The following is a 19,965-nucleotide window of genomic DNA, read 5'->3' on the forward strand; positions in this document are numbered from 1 at the left end:
GAACGTTTTGATATTTGAACGGTTCCAATCGTAATAAAATGGGGAGAATTTGTCCAAAGAAAAATGGACAAAACATTATTTCAAATCCAGTGTGTTTAAAATCCGGAATCCTTGGTAATAAGGAAAATGTTGGAACCCGGAAACACTTTGGCCTAAATGTCCAGGGTGAGTGGAATGTGTGGATGGTGGAACGTTTTGAATAGGTTGAAAAATGTGGGAGTTGTGCATGTTAGAAAATTGGCCCATTCATTATCAACGGGAAAAATGTCCTGAAAAATCTAGAATTCCTGGTAATCTGCAATATCTGGGAAGAAAAAAAAGTTTTTTTAACGATTCTAGGCCAAGCCGAACATTTTTTATACTTCAACGGTTAAAAGTGGTATTTAAAATCCAGATTATTTAAAATCTGGAATTCCTAATATTCAGGAACATTTTGGAACCCGTTAAGACGTTGGCTTGAATGTCCAGGGTGAGTGGAGCGTGTGATGGTGAAACGGATCGAATCGGGTGAAAAATGTGGGAGTTGTCCAAGTTTGAAAATTGGCCCATTCAATATCAATGAGAAAAATGTCCTGGAAAACCTGGAATTCCTGGTAATCTGGGGTTTTTTGGGGGGGAAGTCGGAATTTTACAGTTCCTAGTCCTAAATTTCAACAGGAACGCCCCTCTAGGTCGGATTTCCTCCTCGGAGTTGGCTTCAAATATGGCGGCTCTGAATGTCAACAATACTATAAGCTTCTATAAAAGCTGTTATTTGCACTGCTGATTAGTTTTTGTCGCAATAAAGTAGCCATATATTGTTGGGCGTTTGTATATGGTAACGTTGCTGTAGTTTTTTCTTCTGGTATATACATTCAGCATCTCTAGCAATAGCATCTCTGTTTCCTCTCCAACCTCTGTGTAACATGAATATGTTGTCTTGCAGAGTTCAGAGTCTGGATCAGACAGGGACATTCGCATGTATTCACTCAGTGAGCCCGAGGTTTGTGTCTCTATGCTCCCCTTTTTGTCTTGCAGTATTATTATTCAGTACACTTCCACGCTCACTGGGAGAGGTTGAGCAAAATACAGATTATCTGATTGGGATATTAACAAAAACTGCAATATTTTCATTAAACGTTGGTAAAGACAGTAATACAATATCAATCACAAATCTATTTGGAGAGTAGCCCTTAACTCAACTAAAATCTGTGCAATTCGGTGTGAATGATGTTTGTGCAAGTTGCGGAAATGCGCGAGCCGAACTGAAATGCTTGAATGTCCAGTGTGAGTGGAGCGTGTGGATGGTGGAACGCTTGGAATCGGTTGAGAAAAGTGGAATCTGTACAAGTTTGTAAATTGGCCATTCACTTTGAAATGCAAACTTTTTCTTGTATTTCCGGATCTTTACAGAACTGGGAAATAGGCTGGCTTAAATGTCCTGAACCAAGGAAGTGTTTGGATGGTGGAATGGTTCAAATCCTTTAAAAAATATGGGATATGTATAAGTTTGTATATTGCCCATTCATTTTCAATTGGGAGAAATTCCGGGTAATTTTTGGGAGAAATTCCGGGTAATCCGGTAATTTTCAGAAAAGGGAAACATGCTCGCTTGAATGTCCACGATGAGTGGGGTGTGTTAGAATCTGATGAGAAACGTGGGGGGAAAATTCCTGTATAACCTGAAATTCCTAGTAATCTGAGATATTTTCCTCTCCATCCACCGTGTATGAAGGTTGCAGAAAGAGTGCCTATTTTCCCATAAGTTTTTTGTATTCAGACAAGTCAACCGCAAGAATAGCTTTGGTGGATGCGGCCATCTTGACGTCATTCCCCACTCCAATTTCCTAGGTACTGAGGTTCTGTTTTAGAAGAAAACTTTTCATGTGCTATTTGCACCAAAGGTTTTGCAAACTGTCAGCACGGTGACACAGGGATTAGTGCGTCTGCCTCACAATACGAAGGTCCTGGGTTTGATCCTGCGCTCTGGATCTTTCTGTGAGGAGTTTGCATGTTCTCCCCGGGACTGCGTGGGTTCCCTCCGGGTACTCTGGCTTCCTCCCACATCCAAAGACATGCAGCTGGGAATAGGTTGATTGGCAACACTAAATTGGCCCTAGTGTGTGAATGTTGTCTTGTCTATCTGTGTTGGCCCGGTAATGAGGTGGCGTCTTGTCCAGGGTGTACCCCGCCTTCCGCCCGAATGCAGCTGAGATAGGCTCCAGCGACCCCGAAAGGGACAAGCGGTAGAAAATGGAAGGATGGATGGGTTTTGCAAACAAAATAAAGAATAAGGGTCAACGTATCAAACCTTCAGGCAGGCATAATGTCCGCGAAAACAAGTAAATCCGCATTAATTTTTGTGTCAAAATATCAAAATATTTATTAAAAATAAAATTAAAAATATGATCTAAAAATCAGGCGATCAGGAGCACTGAAACAAGCTCGCTACTTAGCATAGTTAGCGTCACCTAGCCAGCCTACTTGTTGTCGCCTGTGTTCGCTCTCGGAGCTCGGGGAACATGTTTTATCAGTATCATGTTTTAAACCCCACTTCTAAAAGCCATGTACTACAAAACGGGCTCATGATTACATGCTTTCAAACTTTTGAATTCGGTTTAATCATGATTAATCACAGGTTATTACTGGCTTGCATAATTTTAATCAACTTTAAAAAAGACCCCAATTTTTGGACGCAAACGTAATTTTATTGTCAGAATGTCATACAGGAACATTTTAAAACATGTTTTACTTGAATTTGTTCACTCAAAACGTGGTAACAATTTTAGCTCAAGTCGTGCCGGCATGTATTTTGAAGTGAAATCAAAGCATGTGCGGTCAAAACACATTGCATAATTATTCTAATGGGACAATGAAAAAGGAGGATTACCTCCAAATTCTTCAGGACAACCTAAAACCATCAGCCCTGAGATTGGGTCTTGGGCGCGGTTGGGTGTTCCAACAGGACAATGACCCCCAAACACACGTCAAAAGTGGTAAAGGAATGGCTAAATCAAGCTAGAATTAAGGTTTTAGAATGGCCTTCCCAAAGTCCTGACTTAAACGTGTGGACAATGCTGAAGAAACAAGTACATGTCAGAAAACCAACAAATGTATCTCAACTGCACCAATTTTGTCAAGAGGAGTGGTCAAAAATTCAACCAGAAGCTTGTGGATGTCTACCAAAAGTGCCTTATTGCAGTGTAACTTGCCAAGGGACATATAACCAAATATTAACATTGCTGTATGTATACTTTTGACCCAACAGATTTGGTCATTTTTTCAGTAGACCCATAATAAATTCATAAAAGAACCAAACTTCATGAATGTTTTTTGTGACAAACAAGTATGTGCTCCAATCACTCTATCACAAAAAAATAAAAGTTGTAGAAATATATTGGAAACTCAAGACAGCCATGACATTATGTTCTTTACAAGTGTATGTAAACTTTTGACCACGACTGTATGAATACATGTATATATATATATATATATATATATATATATATATATATATATATATATATATATATATATATATATATATATATATATATATATATATATATATATATATATAAATATGTATGTGTGTATATATATATTTTTCTAAAAGGTTCTTAATCTGAGTTAGATTTTCCTAGTTAAAAAAAAATATTTAAAAAACTTCAACGTGCACCTGCATTCTTTCCTTGTCCAGTCATATTCTCTACTTCGTCATAGTAGTTTTGTTAAAAACAGGGATGCTGTCACAAATTCTGGGGCCCGTAGCACCCCACACTCAACACCTGCCAGTCAGGGGCCCCTTAGAAAAAGTCCCAAGCTTTTTAAAATTAATGTTCAAGTCTTTTCTCATTCTCGTGAACCCAATATAGTGTATCGTTTTTGTCTCGTAGAACGAGGTTATCGTCACACCCCTAACGTTAGGTAACATTTCCCATTCTCATCGGTCATGCAAGTGTGAAAGAAGTAACTCGATTGTTTTGGGAGCCACATTTCCAGAAAGCTAAGGACCGCGGGGTGGGATTTCTCCCTTTAGTATTAGTCTTATATGTTGGTCTATAGTCAGAAAAATATAGTAGACATTTAAAAATGGACTGTTTATTTTGTCATAGTTACAGGAGCGCTCTGCTGTTTTTGAGGAGCATCTGCAAAAAAGCTAGTCAAAGATCATCTCGATGACAGCACTCTTTAAGAATCCGCTGCTAAAATGTTTGTCTCTCACAAGTTTTTTAAACTGAATTCACGGGCCACCAGTTGATGAAAGAGAAAGGACCTCCCATCAGGCACAAGACATTAAAACAACATTGACAACCTGTTGAATTAGGTCCTGACGTTGAGCAACTCAAACATAACGTTTAAACAACATGCTTTTTGACGACGTTTATTCAATGTCAGGTTGTGACGTTGATTTTACCATTGAATTTTGGTCATTTCCCAACCAATATTCTACAACTGAAACATAATGTTGAAACAATAACTTTTTGACGACGTCTATTCAATGTTTGGTTGTGACGTTGATTTGACCATTGAAATGTGGTCATTTTCCAACCAATATTCTACAACACAAATACAACGTTGAAACAACATGCTTTTTGACGACATGTATTTAATGTCAGGTTGTGACGTTGATTTGATCATTGAAATTTGGTCCTTTCCCAACCAACAACGTGGATCCAACGTTAGACACCAACGATATCTCAATTTACAAATACAACTATTTTGCAACGTTGTTTCCAAGTCAGTTTTAAAGGACATATACGTATAATCAATGTTGTAACAATGTCTTGTGCCTGCTGGGCTAAAATAGAACCTCGAGGAACACCACTAGTATAACTAAAGAAGTTGAACAAATGACTATTGACTGTATCTGAAGTGTAAACAAGCTACAGCAGCAACTTAGTCAAATAAATTAAATTTTTCAAAAACTGCCAAAAAGGATATAGGACAGGGGTCACCAACGCGGTGCCCGCGGGCACCAGGTAGCCCGTAAGGACCAGATGAGTAGCCCGCTAGCCTGTTCTAAAAATAGCTCAAATAGCAGCACTTACCAGTGAGCTGCCTCTATTTTTTAAATGTTATTTATTTACTAGCAAGCTGGTCTCGCTTTGCCTGACATTTTTAATTCTAAGAGAGACAAAACTCAAATAGAATTTGAAAATCCAAGAAAATATTTTAAAGACTTGGTCTTCACTTGTTTAAATAAATTCATTAATTTTTTTACTTTGCTTCTTATAACTTTCAGAAAGACAATTTTAGAGAAAAAATACAACCTTAAAAATGATTTTAGGATTTTTAAACACATATACCTTTTTACCTTTTAAATTCCTTCCTCTTCTTTCCTGACAATTTAAATCAATGTTCAAGTAAATTTATTTTTTTTATTGTAAAGAATAATAGATACATTTTAATTTAATTCTTCATTTTAGCTTCTGTTTTTTCAACAAAGAATATTTGTGAAATATTTCTTCAAACTTATTATGATTAAAATTAAAAGAAATTATTCTGGCAAATCTAGAAAATCTGTAGAATCAAATTTGAATCTTATTTCAAAGTCTTTTGAATTTTTTTTAAAATTTTTGTTCTGGAAAATCTAGAAGAAATAATGATTTGTCTTTGTTAGAAATATAGCTTGGTCCAATTTGTTATATATTCTAACAAAGTGTAGATTGTATTTTAAACTATTTAAAACATGTCATCAAAATTCTAAAATTAATCTTAATATGGAAAAATTACTAATGATGTTCGTTCCATAAATTATTTTTTTAATTTTTTCAAAAAGATTCAAATTAGCTAGTTTTTCTCTTCTTTTTTTCAGTTGAATTTTGAATTTTGAAAATAAACTATGTTTCAAAATTTAATTGTCATTTTTTTCGTGTTTTCTCCTCTTTTAAACCGTTCAATTAAGTGTGAATATCATTAATTATTAATAATAACATAGAGTTAAAGATAAATTGAGCAAATTGGCTACTTCTGGCAATTTATTTAAGTGTGTATCAAACTGGTAGCCCTTCACATTAATCAGTACCCAAGAAGTAGCTCTTGGTTTCAAAAAGGTTGGTGACCCCTGATATAGGACATAGTATTTAAAGGAGTGCCGTGAGGAGCGCCTCAGTTTTGTAAATCAGTTTGGACCCCGGTGTTTTTGTTAATGCAAGGATCTGCCAATGTGTTTAAGTGGTCCAAGTTCCTCTAAACAACAGAGGCACTTAGTGTTCTTAGGAATTTGCTGCAAATCTGTTTGCCTCCCAAGTATTGAACTGAGCTCAGGGTGCATGGCCGGATTTTGTCCCCCGGGCCGCCAGTTGAATATCCCTGAAGTGCACCAATAAAATGAAAACAATACAAAGCAAACAAATCACAATAACACCCTACCTGTCGTTTCAGGGTCCTCTCCTCGCTGATACGGATGTACGTTGCTGCTTTATGGAGAGAGATATCCAGCAGCGTCAGTCAGAGGTTGTTTCTCCTTTTCCTTTTCGTGGACCTGAAAGAGGAAATGTTAACCAACTACACTTCAGCATGTCCTCTGCTCCTCCACCCATCTGTCCATCCTTCCAGGCATCCCTTCCAACTGGAGCCATCGAAGAAAATGTTGACCAACTTCCAATTGGCATGCCACCTCCACCTCCGCCCATCCATGCACCTTCTGATGCTCCTCCACCTCCACCTCTTCTTAAAAAAAGACGTCAGGATCTTTCAATGTTAGGCTCATCAGCCAGACCAGCCCTACCCCACAACGTGGCATCCCCTCCTGAGACCGGTACACTTTTTAGGCGTTCACTTGACGTGATCCAAAGTCCTGGTTTCGCTGCACAGTCGTCCACACCACCAATAGGGTGTGTTAAATACGAAGCAATGTTTTCACGTGACGTGATCCAAAGTCCTGATGTCGCTGCACAGTCGTCCACACCACCAATAGGGTGTGTTAAATACAAAACAATGTTTTCACGTGACCTGATCCAAAGTCCTGATGTCGTTGCACAGTCGTCCACACCACCGATAGAGTGTGATGAAGACAAAGAATCTTTTCCACAGTCCAAGAAGCTTAAAAGTCGATCAAAGACCATGTCTCCAAACCAATTTTATTTCGGGGTCCAAGATGCGAGCGATCTCGTTGTGGGGGAAAAAGGTGCCCCCCCCCTTCCCCTTCCACCCATCCATCCATCTTCTGATGCTACTCCACCTCCACGTCCACCTCCTCTTAGAGGCATGTCTAAGAATGTTTTTAGGTCAGGCTTTGCCAGATCTTGCTCAGTAGCATCGACTCCTGAGACCGGCACACTTTTTGGGAGTTCACATGACGCGTTTCAAACTTCTGGTTTCCTTGCACAGTCGTCACTAATCCCGTGTGGTACATACGAAGGATTTTCTCAACAGTCCAGGCAGCTTAAAAATCAACTAGAGGCCATGTCTACAAACCGATTGGACTATTCATCACCGGTAGGTTTTTCTTGCGAGCGATCTCGTTTTGAGGGAAAAAGCTGGCATCCCCCTTCCACTACCAAAATGAAAACAATAAAAAGCAAACAAATCACAATAACACCCCACCTGTCGTTTCAGGCTCCTTTCCTCGCTGATACGGATGGATTTTGCGGCTTTATGGAGAGAGATATCCAGAAGCGTCAGTCAGGGGCTGTTTCTCCTTTTCGTTTTCGTGGACCTGAAAGAGGAAATGTTAACCAACCACGAATCAGCATGTTCTCTGCTCCTCCACCCATCTGTCCATCCTTCCAGGGATCCCTTCCGACTGGAGCCAACAGAGCAAATATTGACCAACTTCCAATTGGCATGCCACCTCCACCTCCGCCCATCCATCCATCTTCTGATGCTCCTCCACCACAACCTCGTCCTCGTTTTAGAACCAGGCATCAGTATGTTGATGCTTCTTCTTCTCCTCTTTTGGTGGCCAACATACAGCAACCGCTACAGCAACAGGAATGGCAACGGCGACGGAGAGGGCAACCGCTACAGCAACAGCAACAGCAACCGCCACAGCAACAGCAACAGCAAAAAGGGGGAAAAGTGGATAAGATGTCTATGCCATTTAGTGGTTTTGGCTTTCTGCAACCTGCCGCAAGTGGAGGCTTTGAATCCTGTAGCGAAAAGCAACTTCCCACAGAAGATAAAGATTTTTTATCGGAGGAGTGGTCTTTACCAGCCAGATCAGCTCCATCCACCGAAGTAGCATCGCCTCCTGCTATCGGCACACTTGTTGGGGGTTGGATTGACGTAATGCAAGATTCTGGTTTGGATGAAGACTCGCCCACACCATTAATCCTGTGTAGTTCACAAGCAGAATCTCTCCCAGAGCTCGGCCAGCAGAAAATGATTTCAATTGAATTGGCTAAGTCGTCACCAGTTGATTTTTCTTCCGGGGGCCAAGAGGCACTCGACATCGTTTTGGAGGAAACACCTCGTCAGTTTAGGTGAGTCTCCGAAGAACCCAGCTGGCACAAGACATTAAAACAACATTGAGAACTTGTTGAACTGAAGTTGAGCAACTCAAACCTAACGTTGAAACAACGTTACGTTGCAAAAAAGCTAGTCAAAGATCATCTCGATGACAGCACTCTTTAAGAATCCGCTGCTAAAATGTTTGTCTCTCACAAGTTTTTTAAACTGAATTCACGGGCCACCAGTTGATGAAAGAGAAAGGACCTCCCATCAGGCACAAGACATTAAAACAACATTGAGAACCTGTTGAATTAGGTCCTGACGTTGAGCAACTCAAACATAACGTTGAAACAACATGCTTTTTGACGACGTTTATTCAATGTCAGGTTGTGACGTCCATTTCACCATTGAAATTTGGTCATTTCCCAACCAACATTGTGGATCCAACGTTAGACACCAACGTTGTCTCAATTTACAAATACAACTATTTTGCAACGTTGTTTCAAAGTCAGTATAATCAACATTTCAATGTCTTTTGCCTGCTGGGATGCTTTCTAGAAACGCTTCAGGCCAGAAATGTATCTAAAAAGAGTGGAAAGGAGGTAATATCTGCGCCGTAATCCCACATTGTACAAATGTGTGTGTCACATGTAGGGATGTAATGATAAACCGCGGTAAAACCTCCCACGGTTAGTATTACCCGTGTAAATTAAAATGATCGTAAGACCGTGACTGATAACTCTTTGAGAAAGTCACAGACCGGTGACACCGCTCATTTACTGGAGAAGCAAGGTAGCACGAGCTCGCTTAAATGCTAACATGAAAACAAGAGACATTAACGTCTTTCTCTGTTGAATGCCTTTTAATCAGATAATGTCACAGGTTTAAACTGGTTAAAAAAAACTCCTGTTTTGCAAATGTATACCCATTTAAAAGTGTGATCAAAAGGAATTCAAAGGGTTTAAAAAAAACAACATTACATGCTTTTCTAGTTATGTGTAGAGCTGACGTTGATTGAGAGGTTTGAGCGAAAGGTACTTAAAAAAAATGATCTAAATGTTTTTCTACCCTTTGAAAAATGGAGGACTTATATGTCCTGTTTGGCTTTGGGGTGTTGTGGAATAACTGCCAGTGGATCCTACACCTGTGAAAGAGTTTGACATGAAAAAAAACTCTCTCAGGATACGATAGGATAGACTTTGGTTGCAGTGCAGATTCAAAAAGTCCACAAAAATAAGGTAAAATACATGAAAACGAGGGAAGCATTAAAGAACAAAAAATGCATTAAAGAGCACAGAGCTGATGCCACTTCAGCGTCGCCATTTCTACATACAGCTACAAAAGTAAAAGACAAAAAAATTAGCAATATCTAATACATATTGCGTACATACAATTGCAGCATGCATAGATAAACAACACAATAAAACAGAACAAAAACACCATTCTATGAACAATAATATGTACCTAATCATTTAAATACAATAGGCTATAAATAAGTGTATAAAAGTCAGATGTTCTCTTACAGTAGGAAAGGGATTCAAATTGGAATTGCCACAAAACACATTTTAAGATATTTAACACTCTACTGCCACCTGACAGCTCAAGTGGATAGCGCACGCCCAAAATTCGTCACGTTCTATGTGTCAGGTAAACCGCCAGGAATGGGGGCATATGAATCCCCTTTCTGGTGTACGCTTCTGATGAGACTGTTTTGTAGAAGGAGATAGATAAGCAAAACACCTGAAGCGGTGCAATATATTTGTTTACATGTGCTTGTAATCAGCATTGATCACATGTCACTGTTTGGTGTTTTTAGCAGGCCAAAAGTGTCAGCTGGCGGTCAACCAGTCCTGTTGAAATGGCCGAGGCTCTTCAAGATGCAACATGCGGTAAGACCACACCCGTGCAACGTGTTGACATCGGGGGATACAGCCTCTTTTCTTTGCAATATGACACTACAGGAGTAAGTAAAGCAGAGCCTGGTATCGCTTGTACCCATACAGATGCATAGGCAGGGTTGGGAAATGAATAATATTCTACTTACTAGGCGGGTGCATCTCTACCTTCAATGGCGATCCGATACGAATCTCAATACGTGGGTTACACCATTCACTGACGATACTTTTCAAAACATGGCGATTCGATGCAGGTGTAAGAAAATTAACTGTATTATGGGTTATACTTGTATAGCGCTTTCTACCTTTTTTAAGGAACTCAAAGCGCTTTGACACTATTTCCACATTCACCCATTCACACACACATTCACACACTTATGTCAGAACAACGTCACGTGTTCATTCTTTAAATAGACACAACATAACAGGTGGTTCTTGTATTATTAGCAAAAAGTTGAGCCTTCAACTTCAAGGCATAGCAATCCATAAACTTGAAGAAAAGAAGGCGTGTGAGCTAGAAATTGCAAATGATGATTAGAACTGTACATTCATTTTCTTCTGTTTATTCTTAGTTTAGTTGTACTCTTATTTGTTCAACAAAACCCAAAACCAGTGAAGTTGGCATGTTGTGTAAATGGTAAATAAAAACAGAATACAATGAATTGCAAATCCTTTTCAACCTATATTCAATTGAATAGACTGCAAAGACAAGATATTTAATGTTCGAATTGAGAAACTTCATTAACTTAGAATTTAATGGCAGCAACATGTTGCAAAAAAGTAGGCACAGGGGCATTTTTACCACTGTGTTACATGGCCTTTCCTTTTAACAACACTCAGTAAACGTTTGGGAACTGAGGAGACCAATTTTTGAAGTTTTTCAGGTGGAATTATTTCCCATTCTTGCTTGATGTACAGCTTAAGTTGTTCAACAGTCCGGGGTCTCCATTGTGGTATTTTAGGCTTCATAATGCGCCACGGAGACAGGTCTGGACTACAAGCAGGCCAGTCTAGTACCCGCACTCTTTTACTACGAAGCCAGTCTGTTGTAACACTGGAATGGGATGGACTTCATTGTGATTGCACTTAAAAGTACAAGGAAATGTGTTTTCAGTAAAAGATGTCAACCAGCAGACATTCACCGCCTGAGAGGATAGGCTCACAGCAGCTCTGCTTGTACGTTGAGAACATTAGAGTGATACGCACTTCCATGTCTCCAAACATCCCAAAACAAACTACTAGATTTGTCGTTAGTCGCTTTTGAGAAAGAAAGTCATTAAGAGGAGTTGGAAAGATTCTGGATTCAGCGAGAAGGTTGCGAAGTTATCTTCGTAAAAATGCGTTTCCTAATAATTAGAGATGCCGATAAATGCTTTAAAATGTAATATCGGAAATGATCGGTATCGTTTTTTTGTTGTTGTTTTTTTAATTAAATCAACATAAAAAACACAAGATACACTTACAATTAGTGCACCAACCCAAAAAACCTCCCTCCCCCATTTACACTCATTCACACAAAAGGGTTGTTTCTTTCTGTTATTAATATTCTGGTTCCTACATTATATATCAATATATATCAATACAGTCTGCAAGGGATACAGTCCGTAAGCACACATGATTGTGCGTGCTGCTGGTCCACTAATAGTACTAACCTTTAACAGTTAATTTTACTCATTTTCATTAATTACTAGTTTCTATGTAATTGTTTTACACACACACATATTATATTGTTTTACTTTATTTTCTATTCAAGAAAATGTTTTTAATTTATTCATCTTATTTTATAAATTTTTTTAAAAGGTACCTTATCTTCACCATACCTGGTTGTCCAAATAAGGCATAATAATCTGTTAATTCCACGACTGTATATATCAGTATCGGTTGATATCGGTAATTAAAGAGTTGGACAATATCGGATATCGGCAAAAAGCCATTATCGGACATCCCTACTACTACTAATAATAATAATATATTTTATTTGTAAAAAGCACTTTACATTGTGTAAACAACCTCAAAGTGATACAGTGTATTAAAAAAAAAAGATAATAAAAATAAAAACTAGAAGAGCCAAATAGCTAAAACTGGTATGCATATATCTAAAAAAGGCTTTTTTAAAAAGAAGGGTTTTTAAGCCTTTTTTAAAAGCATCCACAGTCTGTGGTGCCCTCAGGTGGTCAGGGAGAGCGTTCCACAGACTGGGAGCGGCGGAGCAGAAAGCCCGGTCTCCTATTGTTCGTAGCTTTGTCCTCGGAGGTTGGAGGAGGTTAGCCTGTGCGGAGTGGAGGATTTGGGGGTGAGTAGTTCTTTGAGGTAGAGGGGGGCATTTCCATGGAGTTGTATGGTCTTGTATGGGATGTGTTTCTGCCGAGGTGTCCAGAAAGATTCCATCCAGCGAACGCTACATTTGCAGGTGCGCTGTTGATATTTGTGTGTTGCAGGACGGTTACTGGGACGTGACGGCAAAGCTGGGCGAGTGCGTGGGCGTCGACCTGGACGTCCTTACCAACGACTTCCTGAGAAGCAAAGGCATCCGCTCGCTCGGTGAGAGACGCTCGCGCCGCCATGGGCCGGGCCGGTCAAGTGACGCGGTGTGGTCTTGCGCAGGTGTGACGGCCCACGCTGACATCCTCAAGCTGCTGGCGACTCTTCTCGTGCTGCAGCTGATGAGGTTGGAGAAACTGCCAGAAGGCCTGCTGCTGCGCACGCTGTTTACGTTGGAGGAACCCCCGAGCAGGTAAAGTGGCCGTCGCACCCTTGCGGCGCCTGCTTTTGGCACTCTGAAGTCAAAAAGCTGTGCTTTTGGGTGGCAGGAGCGCGTGGCCCCGCTGGCAGCTCGTCAAGAAGGCGGTGGACTGGGTCCGCTGGGCCGACCGCCAGTACCCGTGCATCTGCAGCCGGCTGGAGATGGCTTTGACCTGGGAGTCCGCCACGCGCCAGCTGCTGGGCTACGACGTCCTCCCCGCTTTCTCGCCACTCGCCGGCCTGCCGCTGAGAAGGAACTTTGCCGCCCCGTGTCCCCCTGTGGTCGTCCACTGAGGTCGTACGGCGGGTGACAACATTAGGTACGCAGTTGCACAACACTGCAGAGGCAGATGGAGTACTCCATCTTATTAGATGATGTGCGGGTGTACCTAATGTTGTGGGAAAAAGGTTAACCCTCTTTGTGTACTTTTATGTGTCATTAATATAGGCAACAGTTAATTTTCAGGTGTTTTCATCTCGATATTCAAAGTAGGGCTGGGCGATATGGCTGATAACTGTATCACGATATCAGGGTTTTATATCGGTCGACATAATTATTGATATCATTTATGAGCTATAGAAACTAAGGACCAGGAGAAATATGTACCGGTATTTAATTTGAAATGTAACCTTCTGATTAGAATGCCCTTAGCTATCAAGGCAGAAGTTAAATGTCAACACAAGCATGGAAAACAGACACCGTAAACATACACTACCGTTCAAAAGTTTGGGGTCACCCAAACAATTTTGTGGAATAGCCTTCATTTCTAAGAACAAGAATAGACTGTCGAGTTTCAGATGAAAGTTCTCTTTTTCTGGCCATTTTGAGCGTTTAATTGACCCCACAAATGTGATGCTCCAGAAACTCAATCCGCTCAAAGGAAGGTCCGTTTTGTAGCTTCTGTAACGAGCTAATCTGTTTTCAGATGTGTGAACATGATTGCACAAGGGTTTTCTAATCATCAATTAGCCTTCTGAGCCAATGAGCAAACACATTGTACCATTAGAACACTGGAGTGATAGTTGCTGGAAATGGGCCTCTATACACCTATGTAGATATTGCACCAAAAAACAGACATTTGCAGCTAGAATAGTCATTTACCACATTAGCAATGTATAGAGTGTATTTCTTTAAAGTTAAGACTAGTTTAAAGTTATCTTCATTGAAAAGTACAGTGCTTTTCCTTCAAAAATAAGGACATTTCAATGTGACCCCAAACTTTTGAACGGTAGTGTAATTGTAAAATCGCATTGAACACTTAACAATAAGCGCTTAAGATTAAGGAATATGTAAGAAATGCTTCATACACTGCAAAAAGTCAGTGTTCAAAAACAAGAAAAAAAAATACAAAAATGAGGGGTATTTTACTTGAACCAAGCAAAATTATCTGCCAATAGAACAAGAAAATTTCCAAAACAAGTAAAATTAGCTAACCTCAATAAATAACCCCAAAATACCTTAAAATAAGTATATTCTCACTAATAACAAGTGCACTTTTCTTAGCAGAAAAAAAAAGAGACTTTTTTCCTCAATATGTGGAAAAATATTTTTTAAATTAAGTAAATGCTAGTGCCATTATCTTGACATAATCATATGCGCTCGGCATCATGATTTTTTTTTTTCATGCTTGAAGTACGAAATTATGACTTTAAAATAGTAGTTTTATACTTGTGAGTGTTGATGACACAGCTTTGCATCATATATACTAGTTTCAAGCATGTTTTACTCAATATAGGTCATAAAATCTCAGCAACAAGCTGTAATATCTTACTGAGATCATTTAGGACCAAAACCCTTAAAACAAAGTAAAAACTCCAACATAAAATCTGCTTAGTGAGAAGAATTATCTTATCAGACAGAAAATAAGCAAATATCACTCTTATTTGAGATATTTCATCTTACTTACATTTCAGTTTTTGCAGTGTAGAGTGTAATAAAATAGTGAAAAGTGTGAAAATGTAAACACAGAGAAACGTGAAAAGAACTCTTTTCTGCAGGTTTAGTGCTAAGAAATAATGTCTTTGTAAAATTAAATTGTCCTGTTATTCTTATTTAACTAAGGAAAGGAATTTTTGTTATGCTGTAATTATTTAAATATTATTATTATGATATTTGTCGATATCGATAATTATGGATATTCTTACGACCTATGGAAAATAAGGAGTAGGAGAAATATGTATTTAATTTTAAATGTAACCTTCTTCTGATTATACAGTAATGCCCTCAGCTATCAAGGCAGAAATTAAATGTCAACACAAGCATGGAAAACAGACAATGTAAACATAATTATAAAATCGCATTGAACACTTAACAATAAGCGCTTAAGATTAAGGAATATGTAAGAAATGCTTCATAAAGTGTAATAAAATAGTGCAAAGTGTGAAAATGTAAACACAGAGAAACGTGAGAAGAAGTTTTTTCTGCAGGTTTAGTGCTAAGAAATAATGTCTGTGTAAAATTAATTTGTCCTGTTATTCTTATTTAACTACGGAAAGGAATTTTTGTTATGCTATAGTTATTTAAATATTATTATTATGATATTTGCCGATATCGATAATTATGGATATTTTTATGACCTATGGAAAATAAGGAGTGGGAGAAATATGTATTTAATTTTAAATGTAACCTTCCTCTGATTATACAGTAATGCCCTCAGCTATCAAGGCAGAAAGGAAATGTCAACACAAGCATGGAAAACACTCAAACAATGTCAACAAAATATTACAATCACATTGAACACTTAACAATAAGTGCTTAAAATTAAGGAATATTTAAGAAATGCCTCATGAAGTGTAAGAAAATAGTGCAAAGTGTGAAAATGTAAACAGAGAAACCTGAGAAGAACTATTTTCTGCAGGTTTAGTGCTAATAATTAATGTTTGTGTAACATTAATTTGTCCTGTTATTCCTATTTAACCACGGAAAGGAATTGTTGTTATGCTGTAATTATTTGAATATTATTATATTGGTCGATATCGATCATTATGAATATTTTTATGACCTATGGAAAATAAGGAGCCGGGGAAGTATGTATTTAATTTGAAATGTAACCTTGCGCTGATTATAATGCCCTCAGCTATCAAGGCAGAAAGGAAATGTCAACACAAGCATTTTCAATGTATACAAAATATTAAAATCACATTGAACACTTAACAGTAAGCTCTTAAAATGAAAGAATATGTAAGAAATGCTTCACAAAGTGTTAGAAAATAGTGCAAAGTGTGAAAATGTAAACATAGAGAAACCTGAGAAGAACTATTTTCTGCAGGCTAAGTGCCAAGAAGTTACGGCTGTGCTCTAAAGGGTGAGCACGGTCCCTTTAAAAATAATTTAAAAAAAAAAAGTCCCATACTGTCCAGGTGACTTTTCGTCTTTTATCCACAATTTCTTCATTTTGACATTCTCTTCGCACTCCATGTAAAGAATCAACCGCCAGGCAACCAAACTTGGTCGTCGATACTGTCACCTGATTGGCTGTTAGCGTGTCACTCCCACTGATCAGTGATCACTTCCTGCGTTGCTTGAACCAACCTTGCTTCGCAACCTCCGCTTTCTTCCGACGAAAAACAGGGGGAAAAAATGGAACGCATTTTTTATCGTTATCGATTGTGTCCATCGCGATATATTGATATCATTTTATCGCCCAGCCCTAATACACATGATATGTTTGAATTTGCACGTGTGACCTTGCACATGTGTAAAACCCTTTTAACACGGATAGGGCTGCAACAACTAATCGATTAAATCGATTAAAATCGATTATTAAAATAGTTGCCGATTAATTTAGTCATCGATTCGTTGGATCTATGCTATGCGCATGCGCAGAGGTTTTTTTTTTTTTTTTTTATTTATTTATTTTTTTTTTTTTTTATTTTTTTTACTAAACCTTTATTTATAAACTGCAACATTTACAAACAGCTGAGAAACAATAATCAAAATAAGTATGGTGCCAGTATGCTGTTTTTTTTTCAATAAAATACTGGATAGGATAGAAATGTAGTTTGTCTCTTTTATCCGATTATTAATCGATCAATCGAAGTAATAATCGACAGATTAATCGATTATCACATTAATCGTTAGTTGCAGCCCTAAACACGGAAAGAGGTTTCACTTTCTTCTTGACATGATTATCTATGCATGCTTAAAACTACTCTTGATCCATCCTAAACTGGGGTTGGTTTTTTTTACGCTTTTATTTTGACGCTAATCTTTGCACGGGACTCTGCCTGTCTCACTGCAAAAAGTCAGTGTTCAAAAACAAGAAAGAAAAATACAAAAATTGGGGTATTTTATTTGAACTAAGCAAAATTATCTGCCAATAGAACAAGAAAATGTGGCTTGTCAAGACTTTCCAAAACAAGTAAAATTAGCTAACTTCAATGAACCCATAAAATACCTTAAAATAAGTATATTCTCACTAATAACAAGTGCACTTTTCTTGGTAGAAAAAAAAAAGAGACCTTTTTGCTCAATTTGAAACCAGCAAACTTATACTAAAAACGAATTTAGGCAACAAGGCAACCGCTTGTTATTCTCGGGGTCTCCTAGCCGCTCAGGCAAATCATATTGTCTAAAAATGCATTTTTCCATCGATAACGTGACATCATCGCGCCAAGTGCGTGCTCTTTCAGTCAATTTGTGCGCATATATACAGCCCGGCCCCCGGCCAAAAAATTTTTAATTGTAATTTTGAAGAATTCATCTGAATGTGCATGAACTATTTCTGTTCAAAATTGTTAGAAATGTCACATCTTAAATGTTTAAATATTAACTGTCAGTTTACTGTACTGTGCCAACTGTACTACTCTATGAGTACGTATTTTCTATTGTTTCATTGAAAATGAAACAGCAAAGTCCATCCGTTTTAATTATGAGACAAAATTGTGTCAGTCATGATTTTTTTTTTCACGCTTGAAAGAAGAAATTATTACTTTGAAAAAGCAGTTTTATACTTGTGAGTGTTGATGACACAGCTTTGTAACACTTGATATTCTAGTTTCAAGCATGTTTTACGCAATATAGGACATCAAATCTCAGCTACAAGCCCAAATGATCTCTTACTGAGATCATTTAGGACCAAAACCCTTAAAACAAGTAAAACACTCAACATAAAATCTGCTTAGTGAGAAGAATTATCTTATCAGACAGAAAATAAGCAAATATCACCCTTATTTAGATTTCAGTTTTGGCAGTGCTTACAAAGGAGGAGAGCCAGTGTGGCCGTGCAAGCGTATGTCGGTCAATCTCACTCCCTGGGGCCTTCGGCGTTGACAGGCTTTTAATTTGACAGGTTACGCATGTCACCACATGACAGGAAGTGTAACATGTCAGTGTGACCTTTGTCCCCCCCAGGCTGGCGTTTCAACTCCTGACCCTGCTTTTTATTCTGCTTTTCCTGCCATCTTTAGGGTTCCTTTGCAAATAGTTGGGTTTTAGTGGGAAACTTTACGGGAAGACGTAGTAGTTCCGATGTTTTCATGGCAGACAGCTAAAATGATGTTTTGCTTTCATTTTATTCCTTCTCCTATACAACAAAACAATGTCATGATGTGCATGGATTTATATTCTTATTGCTTACTGTCATTTTGAAAATGGGTCATGTTTTAGAAATGTATGAATGAGGGAATATTCATGTGGGTTTGCGCTATCAAGCGGGGTTTAACCCTGATTAAAATGCATTTACGTGATATTCTGCGTCTGTTGCGTTGCACCACATGGTCACACCTGAGGAAGGGTTGCTTTCATTTCATGCAGCGGTACACGTACGTGTGTGTGTGGATGCAATCGCCACTCATGTTAATTATCAATTCATAACTTAGAATGGTAGACTGAATATTTATAAGGTACGATACAATCGCCAGATAGGCATGGACCGCCCGGGCAAGCCTTGTTATCGTACCAGCGGCAACAATTACAGGCCTTATTAATGTATCAGTGGCACAATTACAGACTGTAGATTTAATTTTGTTTTGTGCCCTTTTTGTCATGGAAAACTTTTTCTTATTTGGCAAACACAAAGTACACAATATTTTCCCCAAAAATATTTCAAAGTGTAATATTTTATGTGAAGTCATTGGAGCCTCAAATAGGTAAATAATTCATAACATTGATTTAGATTTTTTTTATTTTTTTTAAGCAATGAGAGTTACAAAGAAAAAAATCCCTCATAAAAGTGTTTAAAAAAAATCATACATTATTGTACTATTAACGCTTAAATCTCTAGATAAACTGCAGATCTGTATGTCGAGTTTTTTTGTTGTTTTTTATGCCCTTTTAGTCATAAAAAAAACTTTTTTTTATTCGGCAAACACAAAATATGCAATATTCGCTCCCAAAAAATTGTCAAAGTTGAATATTTGATGTTTGATTTTGTAGTTGGAGCCCTTAATATTTTAATAATTCAATAATGATTCATTATTTTTTCAGCTAAGACTGCTATTAAAAATTATTATTAAATACAATATTAAAATTGTCATGGATCAAAAAGAGCCCCACTTATAAAAATGTTTAAAGTAAGTCATACATTTTTCTAAATTTCTAAATTTAGATTTGTCCGTCAATCATCAGTATTTATTTTTTTATTTTTCTATTGTTTTTTTTTCTTTGTTTGTTTTCTGCCCCTTCTGTAATGAAAAACAATTGTTTTATGCCAAACATACAAAATATGTAATATTCCCTCTCCAAGAAAAAAATTGTCAAAGTGTAATATTTGATGTGAAGTAATTGGAGCCTTAAATAGGTCAATAATTCATAACAACATTGATTTTGATTTGTTATTATTTTTTGAGCAGTGACAGTTTAAAGAAAAACAAATCCCATTAAAATTCTCAGGGATCCAAAAGGGCCCCACTTATAAAAGTGTTTAAAAAAATTATACTTGTATTATTATTATTATCTAAATTTTTACACCTAAATCTGTACAAAAACAGCAGATCCATCCATTGATTATAT

At 37.8% G+C, this 19,965-nt stretch overlaps 1 protein-coding gene across 1 annotated transcript in view; it reads left to right on the forward strand.

Moving 5' to 3' along the window:
* Positions 1-18,956, forward strand: part of parp4 (poly (ADP-ribose) polymerase family, member 4) — a 131,527-nt gene extending 112,571 nt beyond the window's left edge. Inside the window, exons 36-42 of the mRNA XM_062061526.1 lie at positions 926-982; positions 6,367-6,438; positions 6,541-8,408; positions 10,193-10,265; positions 12,710-12,812; positions 12,876-13,005; positions 13,082-18,956. Coding sequence (XP_061917510.1) covers positions 926-982; positions 6,367-6,438; positions 6,541-8,408; positions 10,193-10,265; positions 12,710-12,812; positions 12,876-13,005; positions 13,082-13,307 — 2,529 coding nt within the window. The 3' untranslated portion in view covers positions 13,308-18,956. The remainder of the gene's footprint in view (positions 1-925; positions 983-6,366; positions 6,439-6,540; positions 8,409-10,192; positions 10,266-12,709; positions 12,813-12,875; positions 13,006-13,081) is intronic.
* Positions 18,957-19,965: the final 1,009 nt, after the last annotated feature.

The sequence above is a fragment of the Entelurus aequoreus genome, linkage group LG10 (genome assembly GCF_033978785.1).
Source record: "Entelurus aequoreus isolate RoL-2023_Sb linkage group LG10, RoL_Eaeq_v1.1, whole genome shotgun sequence".
NCBI classification, from domain to species: domain Eukaryota; kingdom Metazoa; phylum Chordata; class Actinopteri; order Syngnathiformes; family Syngnathidae; genus Entelurus; species Entelurus aequoreus.